Genomic DNA, 12856 nt, shown 5'->3' on the forward strand with positions numbered 1-12856 from the left:
TTTTTTTGCTTTAGGTCTTAGGAACAGTGCTCCAGGTAAATGGGTGGGTTCTTCTTCCTGACAAAAACGATGTCGTCTGGTTAGTAAGATGCCCCGCTTTGTTAGTAAGACCTTTGGTGCAGACCTTTCCACCTACTTACCCTCATCACCAACTCACTAGCGTGAAGAGACTGTCATTGGCCTGGTGCGAAGGTACAACTGCTGACACAGGCTTTCTTCTCTGTGTTAACTACAAAAATGATACCGATACCTCACAGGACATCACCAAGGGGCTAAACCTAAGCACTTTTATAGAGGTCTGCTGTGACAAAGTCAAGCTAAGTAAAAATCGAAGATTAAAGGGAAGAAGCCTGCAAAAAGCAAAACCAGTGAAAAGCTATTCACCAGAGAAGTAGGTCCAGAAAAAGACCAGGACTAATAATAAAGAGAAAAGAAGCAATGGAAGTGGTGGCGGGGGTAGGATGAACAGGGAGATAAAAATTAAATTGGGGAAAATGCTGACTGCTGTAGTCCTGAGGCTAGAAAACTGTTCGGTGTCATGAGGCAGAGTGTAGTTGCTGTTCTGTGTGAGCAAGAAACCCTGGGGATTTGAGAAGCTTCCATCCTTCTGAGCTGCATCCCAAATTGGAACTCACTGCACTGCTTTTGGATAGTTACATAAAATCCCAATTTCTGTGGGTGAGAAATTGACCAATGCTTGTTAAGTGAACCACCTACTCAGAATTGAAATGCAGTGAAATTATTAGATGTGAAAGTATATTGGTCTTAACTCACCGAGTTACCTGGGGCGTTGGCTAAAATTATATTTGTTTTGGAGAGAACTGAACTGTTTCGCATATGTTTCTAATTGTGAGTTATTGATAGAGATTGTGACTCTTTTCATTCCAAAACAATAACTCTGTGTGTATTTTTTTTCTTAGTCATTTAAAAGACGGTTTTTCCACCTGATTCAACTTGGCGATGGTTCCTACAATTTGAATTTTTACAAAGATGAAAAGATCTCCAAAGAACCGAAAGGATCGATATTTTTGGATTCCTGTATGGGTGTGGTTCAGGTAAATATGAAGAGTTTTACCAAGTTTTCTTATTTGTAAAAGTACCATCTATGAATCAGCAGATTTAAGCAAACACTTTCAAAAATGGCAATTTTGTGATAGAAATATAATAGATGACTTTAAGTGAGAAAAGACTTGTTTTTCATCCTTTTAGAAGATGGCAGGTATAGCCTAGGGGCAGAGATACGTTGTAGTAGGCACAAATGCTCTTGAGCATGAGTTCTTGTGTTTAAAACCTGGCTCAGCCTCTTTTTAGCTGCATGACCTTAGACTAGCTATTACCTGAAGTTTCTTTATTTGCAAAATTTAGATAATGATATAGGGAAGTGAGAAGATTGGATGAGTTAACTTGGAAATAGCATCTCAATGATAACTTTTTATCGCTACCATCATAATACCAATGGCAGACTAATATATTGGTAAAGAGATTGGGTTTTAGATCTTGACTGAGTTCAAATCCTTGCCCTACCAGCTATGTAACTTTGGAGATCTTATTTAAACTCTCTGTGCCTCAGTTTCCTTATTTGTTAAATTGGGATAGTAATAGTACCAAATATGGTTTCTGAGAAGATTAATTTATACGTGTAAAGAGTTTAGAACGGTGCTGGCACATGGTGAGCATTCAGCCAGTATCAGATATTTTGTTATCATAGTGCTGTTGCAGTTGTAGAGTTATTCTTAAAAATTATTTTTGATTAAATATAATATGTGAATATATTCATATTGTAAAAAATCAATACAGATAATATGGCAGTCCCTGTTGACCCCAATTGCTCCCTTTCCCAAAGAGCTAGGGACTTTTTCCGGTTTGGTGTTTTCCTTCCATACCTTTATAGAATTGTCTTTGAAAGCAGATTGCCTGTTTCTCCATCCGTCTGTCCATCCAGCCATTCCCCTGCCATTTTTCAGGAAGATCTAAAGCAGCACTGACAAGGATACTTAGAACACAGGATAGCATAAATTTAAAGTGTGTTTGAAAGCAGAAGAGTGAACAAGGAGTCGTGGGAGGGAGGAGGTGAAGTGGAATTAGCTAAGGGAGAAGAACATGTTATGAAGATCTAACACCAGCTTTGGGTGGGCAAGAAACTGGGCTCTATGCTTTCTAGCTCGGAAACCCGTTTAGTCACACAGTGCACATAGATACAAACAATCTAATTAGTCAGAAGCTGCCCAGCAATCTCAGAATGAAGATCATTCAGGCATTTCTCCTGGGGGCTCTTATACAGAGGGCACTGTGTGATTAATGAACAATCTCCTTGACAACTTCTCACAATAGATGCAGTCACCATTATCAGAGAATTCTCCCTTAAAATAATGGCTAATGGTATCAGCCCAAAGAAAGGCTTTTTGTGGGGCCAGTGTCTCTAAGGTTAGACACATAGAGATCTCTGGTTTGATCCTCAGGTAAACGTGTTTATGTATTCACATGTTTCCTTAAAATTAAATTACATTTTCATCCAAGTCATCGTTCATCTGGTTTAAATAGTCAAGCAGTTGAGAAAGGTAATACTAAAGGCACATTCCTGCCTGTATTACCTCCACCTCACGTACTCCTCACTCCCCTGAAGTGATCGTTTTCAACTCTTTTTATCATTTTTTCTGGAATTTGTCATCATATGACTAAATAAGAAGTGTTTGCTGCTCTTCTTCAGTCCTGGACATTATATGATGGTAATAAGATTTCAGCTCCTGCAACCCTCCTTTCTGCTCTAATCTGGACTTCAGTTGACCCTTAAACAACATGGAGGCGAGGGATGCCAACTGCCTGCACAGTAAAATACATGTGTAACTTTTGATTCCCCCCAGAACTTAATTACTAGTGGCCTACTGTTGACTGGAAGCCTTACCGATGGCATAAATAGTCGATTAACATATTTTGTGTGTTATTACAAATTGACTGGAATGGTGCCATGTACGGTCTGTGTTTGTGTGAGTTTTTATAATAGCTTCGTGAATGTTTTATGGTGGTAAATGATAATATAGACTACTATCTATACATATTTTATGCATTCGTGACATGCCTGTTTCTTAATTTTTTCAAAATTTTAGGCTATGTTGTTCATCTGCAAATTTTTTCAAATTGTCACAAATCTCAAAAAAAATTCCCAGTATATTTATTAAAAAAAAAAAAATCCACATATAAGGCAACTCATGCAGTTCAAACTTGTGTTGCTAGAAGGTTAAATGTAATTGCCTTCTTAGCCTCTGCACAGCCACCGTCCTGGAAATTCCCGTTGCCTTGGTCCGTGTTGGATTCCCTGTTTCCAGGATCCTCTGTCTCCATTTTTCTTGTTTTACTTTCTTGTTTTGGAGGAGCAAATCCTCCAAAACAAGTCGCTTACTGAGAAGTCACCTGTAAGATGCTAATTTTTTTGAGTTAGCATTATCTGTAGATATCTTTATTTTTGCATTTATATTTGACTGATTGTTTGGCTGGATGTAGAAATCCAAGGTAAAATTTACATTAGAATTTGAAGGCATTCTGATATTTTCCAGTTGTTTGTGTTGTTTTGGAGTCTGATGTTATTCCCTGTTCTTTGTGATTGTCTATCTCTCGTGACTTGAAATTTAGGTTATTGTGTCTTGATTTTTTTTTTTGGTAAACTTTTTTGTTAAAGCACAACATGCAAATAGAAAATATACGTATAATGAATGTGTGGCTCTGAATTTTTACTGTTTGGCTCTCTTTAAAATCTCTTGTGCTGAGAACTCTGTTCTCATTCTGAAAACTCTGCCTGCATGATTTAGCCACTTGGGTCCTCCTGACCTCCCGTCAGTCTCTTCAACTCAGGAAGACTGCAGGGCCCTGTTGGGTTTTCCCTTCCTGTTCCACAAGTTAGATGTTGCCTCCATGCAGAGGTGGGGGTAGGACTCCCCTCATTTACTTCTCTTCTACCCTGCCTGTTGTCAAATATCTGAAAACAGTTGTTTCATCTGCGTCGTCTAGTTTTCCAGAAGTTACATTTGATAGTAAGTCCAGACCCTGTTACTTCGTCATGGCCAGCAGTGGAAGTTAGGGGTCCAAACTCAGATGTTTTCAGGGTCCAAAGAAGGAAGGAAGTAAAAGAAGAGGCTGGGGTATAAAGCCATAGAGAATCCTAGGGACTGTGACAAACTGAAGCACAGGTGGTCCTGTTTAAAGAGGGCTGATGGCTGATGCTCCTGGGTGGAAATACCAGCCCAGGGTTGCCAGATCTTCTGGTTTTTTAAGAAAGGCAGAAAATTACTTAACATTCACTGAAAATTATTTTATGTCAGCAGCTAACTGGCATGTGGATGTCTCCCATCTAATAACCCAATCTTAGCTGAAAGTTGCTACTGTAAAAACCAAATTATATTAAAGTATGTTTATTCCCAGTGTAAAGTAAGAAGTACCAGAATGAATTGTCAGTGATGGAAAGTAACTTCTTGTGTGGGATTCTCAAGTAGGAGTTTGATTTATATTATTAAATTGAGAGACTTTTAAAGTTACTTTTTAGTTTAATTTTCTGGTATCGAGTTTGTTTGTTTTTTTAAAGTTTAAAGCAAAACTAAATATATTTGGCAACTTCACATGGAAAGTATGAAGTAATTGCTTGTTCTATGACATTTTTTTGCCCGTTTTCTGCACAGTGTATAGATGATTTATAAGTATAGCATCCTTGCGTTATTATTCAGTCTCTGAAATACAGTTCAGAATCTAAAGTTCTGACTTCAGTGGACGTTTCTTCTTTCATATTCTTTTTGCTGATGCAGGTGATAGTATTTTGCATTTAATGAATTTTATTTATGGCTTCAAAAATTTAAAATAATTTGTTTTTAATTCATATCCGTTTGTAAGCTAAATTCCAAAAGTTGTGGTTTAAGTGTTTGGGTTTTTTTAATATTGCTTTTGGACATTGTAAAAATTAGTTAATGCTATGAGTTTAAAGAAATGCCTAAACTAAATTTTAAAATAGACCTGAAAGGAATTCGGTTTAGAATTTTAAGCCCTAAAAGTATTTTAGAACCTTGAAGTGATTATACTTATTTTTCAGGTAAGGAAACTAAGGATCAAAAAGGAATAATTCAGAATCAAGGCCCAATGTCCTCTTCCCTTTTAACTTTTTATTTTCATAATCATGAATATGTGAGGGGAAAGAGAACTCATTTTATATCCAGCCTTTGACTGCTCTGATTCTTGCCTTGAAGCGAAGTTTAAGTGAGGTCCAGGGCAGCAATTGTGGAACCCACAGTAGGCAGTCTGTACACAGCAGTTTGTGTGGCTTTGCTGGGAGTGGCACTCTTCGTGTTCTGAGAACTACACAGAGAAGCCTTTGGGAAGGTCGCCCTGTCCCCGAGACCTGCATTGAGGAGTCCCCTGAGGGACTGCAGCTAACCAGCTAGAATTTAGTGAGTGAGAGGTATGCTCCGCCACAGGTTGGTGGGAGTTTGTGATATCACGTCCCTCAGCCTGTACCTAAAAGAAATCTTGTGCTATGGTCCTCAGAGCTGAACTTCTGTCTAGTGCATTCATGGGGTGTTGTGGGGGGCAGGGGGGTTATTCCCCAGGGACTGTTTGGTAATATCTAGAGACATGTTTTGACCTTCACAACTGGCAGGGGTGGGTATGCTGCTGGCATCTAGTGGGTAAGGCCTACAATGCACAGGAGAGCCCCCACAACAATTATCAGCCCCAAACATCAGCAGTGTGGAGGTTGAGAAATCCTTCACATTCGATGCACATGGACTACTGTTTTTATACTTTGAATCAGACACCCTTTCACAGGCATAAAAGCCGGAGGCATGTGGGAAGGCTGGGAGAAGGTAGATATGGTGTCCTAATTCCTTTTGGGACTCATAAATGTTGAGTGAGTTCCAGATAAGAAAGTCAAACATTGATAGATAAGGGTTTGCTTTTAAAAACATAATACCACACACTTAACAAAAAACAAAAAACCAGGGAAATTGAAAATTTTAAATGAAATTTCATTCACTCAGCTATTGTTCAAGAGCCTATTATTTGCCTGGCAGTGTTCTAGAAGTAGGGATGTGGCACTGGACAAAAGAAATCTCTGCTTTCATTCCATTGGAGGGGACAGACAACTGATAAGATGAGTGTGCAAAATATATAATGTGTCAGATGGAAAACCAAGCTATGGAGAAAATAAAGCAGGGAAGGTGGATAGTCGATGGAGTTTATGGGAAAGATGCTTGCATTTTTATATAGCTTGGTCCAAAATGCCAATGAGATAGCACCTATCGGCAAATTATATGGAGAAAAAATTTTAAGTCCATTCCAGTTCTTTTAAAATATGTCTCTTTACCCTTTTCCCATTTCAGAACAACAAAGTCCGGCGTTTTGCTTTTGAGCTCAAGATGCAGGATAAAAGTAGTTATCTTTTGGCAGCAGACAGTGAAATGGAAATGGAAGAATGGATCACAACTCTAAACAAAATTCTCCAGCTCAACTTTGAAGCTGCAATGCAAGAAAAGCGGAATGGAGACTCTCATGAAGGTAGGGAGGTCTAGCTTTCCCCAGGTACAGGCACACTCTGCGGGTATCTTTACTTTTGCCAGAGGATATAGAAAGTGGACATGTATATTGCACAGGTATATGAGAAGTGGGAAAGATGTGAGCTTTTTACAGGTAGCCTGTCAAAAAAGATTTTGTCATATTAGGATTTACTACCCTGACGTCATTTTCATAAGGAAGAACCACAGCTTGAGTTTGAATCCCAGCAATAAATACCATTTTCAGTTATGAGACCTTGGGCAAGGTACTTACATTTTCTGAGCCTTGGTTTACTCACACATAAAATGGGAATAAAAATGGAATGTGTGGTTAGATGAGAAGATTAAGATAATGTATATCTAGTACCTAGCATAGAGTCAGCACTTAAAATACTAATTAGTTATTATTGTCATGAATCATATCCTTTGGAATTTTCAAGACAAAATTAAGATTGACAGAAGCCTCAGATTAAATTCATGTTTTGTTTCGTTTTGTTTCATTTTGTTTTAATTCCTAGGTGATTCTCAACTGTAGCTGTGTCTTAGAAATTCCTGGGAACTTTTAAAAAGTACTCTTTCCATTGTCCCACTAAAGATTCTGATTTAGTTGGCCTTGGATTGTGCCTGGGAAGGCCTGACTTTTAGTGTGTCTGATGGGTGTAGCCCTGTGAGCTGGTGTTCATAGCTAGTGTCAGTTCTAGTTGAACAGTGTCCATGCTCCACCAGCTACCAAATGTTTAACTCACCACTCGGCCTAGGCATCGGTGTTTTGTTTTGTTTTTTAAACCTTCGAGCTGTTTCTAACGCAGAGTTGAAAACCACTGTACTCAGGGCACATAAGAAAAATGATCTTCTTCCTCCTGTTTTAAATAAAATGCATTCGACTGGGAGTGACTCACGTCATCTGTTTTAACATTTTAGATGACGAACAAAGCAAATTGGAAGGATCTGGTTCCGGTTTAGATAGCTACCTGCCTGAACTCGTTAAGGTAACATCATCATCTTAAATCTTTTGCTCTTCATAGAATGATATAGAAATAGTGCTCATTTCTTGGACTATTTCTTATTTCATCTGTTGCAATGATTAACAATTACATTGTGGTAAATCATTACAATGACATTGTAGTTACCACTCTTTATTTTCTGACCTGAATATTTGGTAATATGAAATGCACTACTGACCTGAGTCAGATTTCAGTCTGTTTTCCAGAATGTGCTTTACAAAGTATTCTTTTCTATTATTCTTTAAGTGTTTTTCCCTTCATTATATTTAATTCTACATTACCAGTATTGAAGAAATATCCAAAATATAAATAAATGTTCCCATGGTAACGTGGAACTTACCATGTTCACACAGATGCACCCGCTTATTCAAGTTAATGCACACATTCCAGAGAGGATGGATCCCTGTTAATGTTGGCACTAAACCAAAGAGGGGTTGTCTGTGCTGTACAAATTTTTCATGGGTCGTTCTGAATGAAAAAAAGTTACACCTGTTTTTTATAATTTTGAGACACTTAAATGTTACTGAAAAACACAAAGGAAAACAAAACAACCATATTCCCACCACCCAGATGCAACACCTGTTACTATGTTGTCTTTTTAGCTTCTGTATTTTTGTAAAAAATAAAATATTAGTTATAGTTATTTTTAAATCTCATCCATATTTCATACTCTTCTTTTCCTGCAACCTCAGCCAGAGACAACCACTGTTATTAGTTTTCTGGAATTACTGATATTTACTTTTTATATCTTTACCAATATATCTATCATCATGATATATATGGTTGTGTTTTGTATGTTTAAAAATGTTACAGAAATGCTAACTTATTATTCTGCACTTGCTTTTGTTTTTTTTAGTTCAGCATTGTTTTTGAGATTAATCCTACTTTGTGTATAGATCTAATTTATCCCTTTTATTGCATTGTGTAAGCATTTTATGTCAGCTGTTCTATTATTTCCATTTTTTTCCTATCACAATGTTATAATGAATATCTTGTACTTGTCTCCTGTGTGCATCTATGAATGATTCTTTTTTAAATGAGAGCAATATCTTTGTTTTCTTTAGTCCTTTGTATTCTTACTCTGCTACTGCCTTTCTATTCTTTTTTTTTTTTTCCCAAATACAGTGAAATAGAGACTGTACACACCCACATCTTAAAGACTGTAATAGAAAACATGGTTATCTATATACGGTTATAAATAGACTCGCATTCAGCACTGACCTTTCCTTTAGACAACATGTTTGTTCTAAAATGTGAAATCTCTCTCCCTGGCTAGGACTTTAGAATATTGTTTTTCTCAGACTTGACTGTTACCACAGTATCTTTTTGGCACCTGCCTATTAAAGCCAATTTCAGTGCCACCCTTGTAACTTCCTTTAAAGCTGGGAAGAGTTTTGGTGTGTGTGTTTGCTTTCTTGTGTCATGAACTTCTGTGTTTCCTATTTTATATTGAGATTTACTTCTTTGTTTCTGGATGTTTTGAGGTTCATAATTTCTCAAAGCACAATGTTTGTTGAAACGGATAATACATGCGATGCAATCTAGAATTCACAAAATAACTTTCTATACTTACTGGGTGAACACAATGGACACCCAGGAGATGACTCGTATTATTTCAGCCTAATGCTGATTAATTAGAAATCTGTATTTCTTCCTATGAAGACATAGGGGAGTTGTGCTCTCCCTTCTTCTGTCATTGTCCATTACCGCCTTGCCAGCTAATCAAAATTCCTTGATCCTAAGACCTAGGGAGATTTTTTTTTTTTGGTGGAAGGGGGATTACACACACACACACATATCCATTTTTTTAAAAATCTGGGTCATGTAATGTTGGGCTAAAGAAGCCTGACACAAAGCCTGACATGAAAAAAAATATTCATTTATTTATTATTTTAAAATAAATAACATATTTGGAGCTATTGTCAAACTGGGTAACAAGCAAATTAGCTGAAGCTATTTTAGTTGGTAAAATCAATTTAAATTGGTTTCAACTCCCATTTCTTACTATTTGTTTTGTTTTTATTTTTTATTGAAGTAGAATTCACATATAGTAAAGTGCTTGGGCGCTAATTGTACAGCTTGATGGATATCACGTTTGTGCACCCACATAACCACCACCCAGATCAATATGTGGAAACTTCCAGCACCCCAGCAGACTGTCCTGTAACCCCCTCCCAGCTGATACCCTCATTCTTTTGACTTCTATCATTGAAGATTAGTTTCGACTGTTCTAGACCTTCCTATAAATAGAATCGTACCGTATGCACTCTTTGTGTCAGAACTCTTTAGCTCAACATTATGTGACCCAGATTTTTTTAAATGGATAGAATTGAATAGTGAATATTAAAGTGCACTGCCCTTAATAATGATAGCTATTATTTGTTAAATATGGATATAGTGTGTGTGCATTAATGTATTTTTCACTGTGGATCATGGTCAAAGCTTGAAAAGTGTAGCATTATAAGGGGCTTAAATGCTGTTTTTCCTTCCAGTTCTGAAGTGTTTCACAGATACTTTTATTTTAAGAAGGAAGAAAGAGGCAGAAGGTAATCTTTCAGAGGGAAAAAGAAAAAGAATAAAGAATTAAAATGTATTGTCATTCATTCAATATGCTGCCATCACACTTGTAGGTGGCAGGTGTCCATCTGTGATGCCTTTTGTCAGCCTTCTCTGTTAACTGGTCATCCTGATTTTAGAAGGAATGGATTCTGTAGTTGGAGAATCTGAGATGGAAGTAAGGAGTGGGAGGGGAAGAGGGAGAGAGACTCAAGGCACATAGCAAAGAGGGGCATTTAGTCAGGGGACAAAGAGGTAGAGAAGTCAGTACCAGGAAAGGAAGGTGTAAGAAAGGGTGCAGGAGCAGATCAGGCCACAGTTAAGTGAGATCGCAGAGAAGGGACTAGAACAATGGGGGCAGGCAGAAGGGGTTTAAAGGTGTAATTTAATGTCAGCCTCCTCTCTGTTCAACTCTTTCTGTTTCAGTTATCCTATTGCACTGGGTTGTGTTTTCCACTGTGACTGAGACATAACCAAACAGGATGTGTGGGACAGGAAATTGTTTTAGTACAAAAATAACTGATGTTTCATTCTGGAATATAATGAAGAGGCCCTTTACATATGATAGGGATGATATGGACTTAGGTTTTCAGAATATTTTATATATTCTTGGCCCTTATGTTGTTCGTACATTTAGTACTGAACATCATTATTTTACCATAAAGCCTGTTCTTTTCTTCCTGTTTTCTAATATGGAACCAAACATGTTTGTTGTAAATGTTACAGCATTTATAGTATCAGAGTACTTTTATAAATATTTTTATTGAATACACAAACTGTAAAGTTAGTTGATTGGTTTTTTCTCTTCAAAGTCAAGGGTTAATATCAGATTGTAAGCTCGAAATTTCTTTCTTGAGTTATATTTATCTTAGGTGACATTGGGACATATATCACCTCCTTGAGTAAAATATGAAGAAAATCTCCATGCTTCCATCTTATATTTTTTCTCCTCCACAGCTTTTCTATTTTTGAGGGTTTTTTTGTACTCAAAGAACAGCAAATCACCTTAATTTGGTCTTCCCATGTGATTCTGAAAGAGAAATATTGTTTCATGTTAATCCAAAATTGCTCACATCTAATGATCTTGTAACTTCTTTTTAGCTAATGAACTTACCTTTCTAGGTAAATCTTTACAGGATAAAGTATGGTGTCTCATACTTTACAGTTTCATTGAGGTCGATAAGAGTCAGGCAGCCAAACTCAGCAGTACATGTCAGAATCAAAGTACAGTTTCACAGACACCTTTTCTAATTTTTAAACCAAGTCTGTAATAGATGCTTCCTTCCCTGTATCCTAATCTAGAAAACTGTGTCACTGTAATGTGATACAAAGTAATTGGCTTGTGTTGGTGAGGTCAGCCGGCTTTCCATTTCTTGATCCTCCTTATTCTATAATGCTTTATTATAACTTCGTGATATAGAGGATGAGATGATGGTCCTAGGGAGTTAGATATCTTGCAAGTAGTGGAATCATGGCATCTCTTTAAATTAAAAAGTATATATTCTGGCCTCAAAGGATTTTGCGAAGTCCTCTGTTCCAACCCAGTCTGTTTAAATGAACCAACAGTCAACACAATGTAATTCTTCTGATAACTCGTCCTCAAAATAAGATGCTGTTAGCTATACTCTTTGGTCTTTGATTGTTTTGCCAGCAGTTCTTCTAGAAATGGAAATGTTTGGTCCATAATTACCTCTTAAGGGAGAAAACATTGTCAAGGTGTGTCATTAGTGATTAAACTTAAGGTTTATAGGAGATGGGGAGATAGCCTTTGTTTATAGCCTTTGTTACAGGAGTAAGGGGAATAGACGAACCCTTCTCTCCTTTGACTTCCTTGCACGTGTCAGTTTTTACAGAGACTGGCTCTGTCATTGTTCATTTTCTCCATTTTCCTCTCTTTTTTCCTCTATTCTGAGCCCAGAGTGTTAGACCAGTAAGACCGTAGTAACAGGATTTGGGGAGAAGCCAGTCCAATTCTTCCTACCTCCACAATATGAACTGACCACAGGTTATTTTAAAAGCAGAACTGGCTTCTGTCACTTTGAGAATTGCTGGATGGCATAGTCTCTGGGTTAATTTTTTTTTTTACAGCTATATTTTAGATTGTAAGAGTACCTGATGTGCTTGCTATAATAAGTAAAAATATCCAAAATTATATAAAGAAAAGTTAATCTTCTCCTTCATCCTCTATTACTACATTCATGAGAGTCCTGATGTCATTAACCTGTTGTAATTTCTCTTTCACCAAACCAGTTGCTCTTAAAAACATATAAACATATGTAATGTTTTTAGTTTTAATATGCTTATGATGTATACCTTACTCTGCAACTTGTTCTGTCACTTAAAAATATTTCATAGTTGTCCCTCTAGGGACATAAAGGATCTAGTTTACTAATTTTCGTAGCTGCATAATATTCCAGATATGGATATTGCACACTTTATTCAGCCATCTCTTTATTTATAAACATTTAGGTTATTTTCCATTTTTAGCCTCTACAAACAGTGCACAATAAACATCATCACATATTTGTAAGCTTAAATACATGTACTCTTATTTCATTAGGGGAAATTCGCCAAGGTGGGATTTCTGGGTCAGAGGTTATTATGTTTTTAATACTTTAAATATTGACGGGTTACTTTCCCAATAGATTGTAACAATTCACATTCCCATTTTTCTGCATCCTCTCCAGAGGAGTAAAAAATAGTATTCACTGCGTTAGTTTGTGTTTTGCTGCTTAGTAGTGATATTTTTCATATGTGCATATATTGCCA

General features: G+C 36.9%; 1 protein-coding gene across 7 annotated transcripts in view; it reads left to right on the top strand.

Moving 5' to 3' along the window:
* Positions 1-12856, top strand: part of DOCK9 (dedicator of cytokinesis 9) — a 242404-nt gene that overhangs the window by 136525 nt on the left and 93023 nt on the right. For all 7 annotated transcript variants that reach the window (XM_015587356.2, XM_015587359.2, XM_015587358.2 and 4 more), the window contains exons 7-9: positions 921-1055; positions 6357-6531; positions 7449-7516. In XM_015587356.2, coding sequence (XP_015442842.1) covers positions 921-1055; positions 6357-6531; positions 7449-7516 — 378 coding nt within the window. The remainder of the gene's footprint in view (positions 1-920; positions 1056-6356; positions 6532-7448; positions 7517-12856) is intronic.

This window comes from Pteropus alecto, unplaced genomic scaffold (genome assembly GCF_000325575.1).
Source record: "Pteropus alecto unplaced genomic scaffold, ASM32557v1 scaffold13, whole genome shotgun sequence".
Classification (NCBI taxonomy): domain Eukaryota; kingdom Metazoa; phylum Chordata; class Mammalia; order Chiroptera; family Pteropodidae; genus Pteropus; species Pteropus alecto.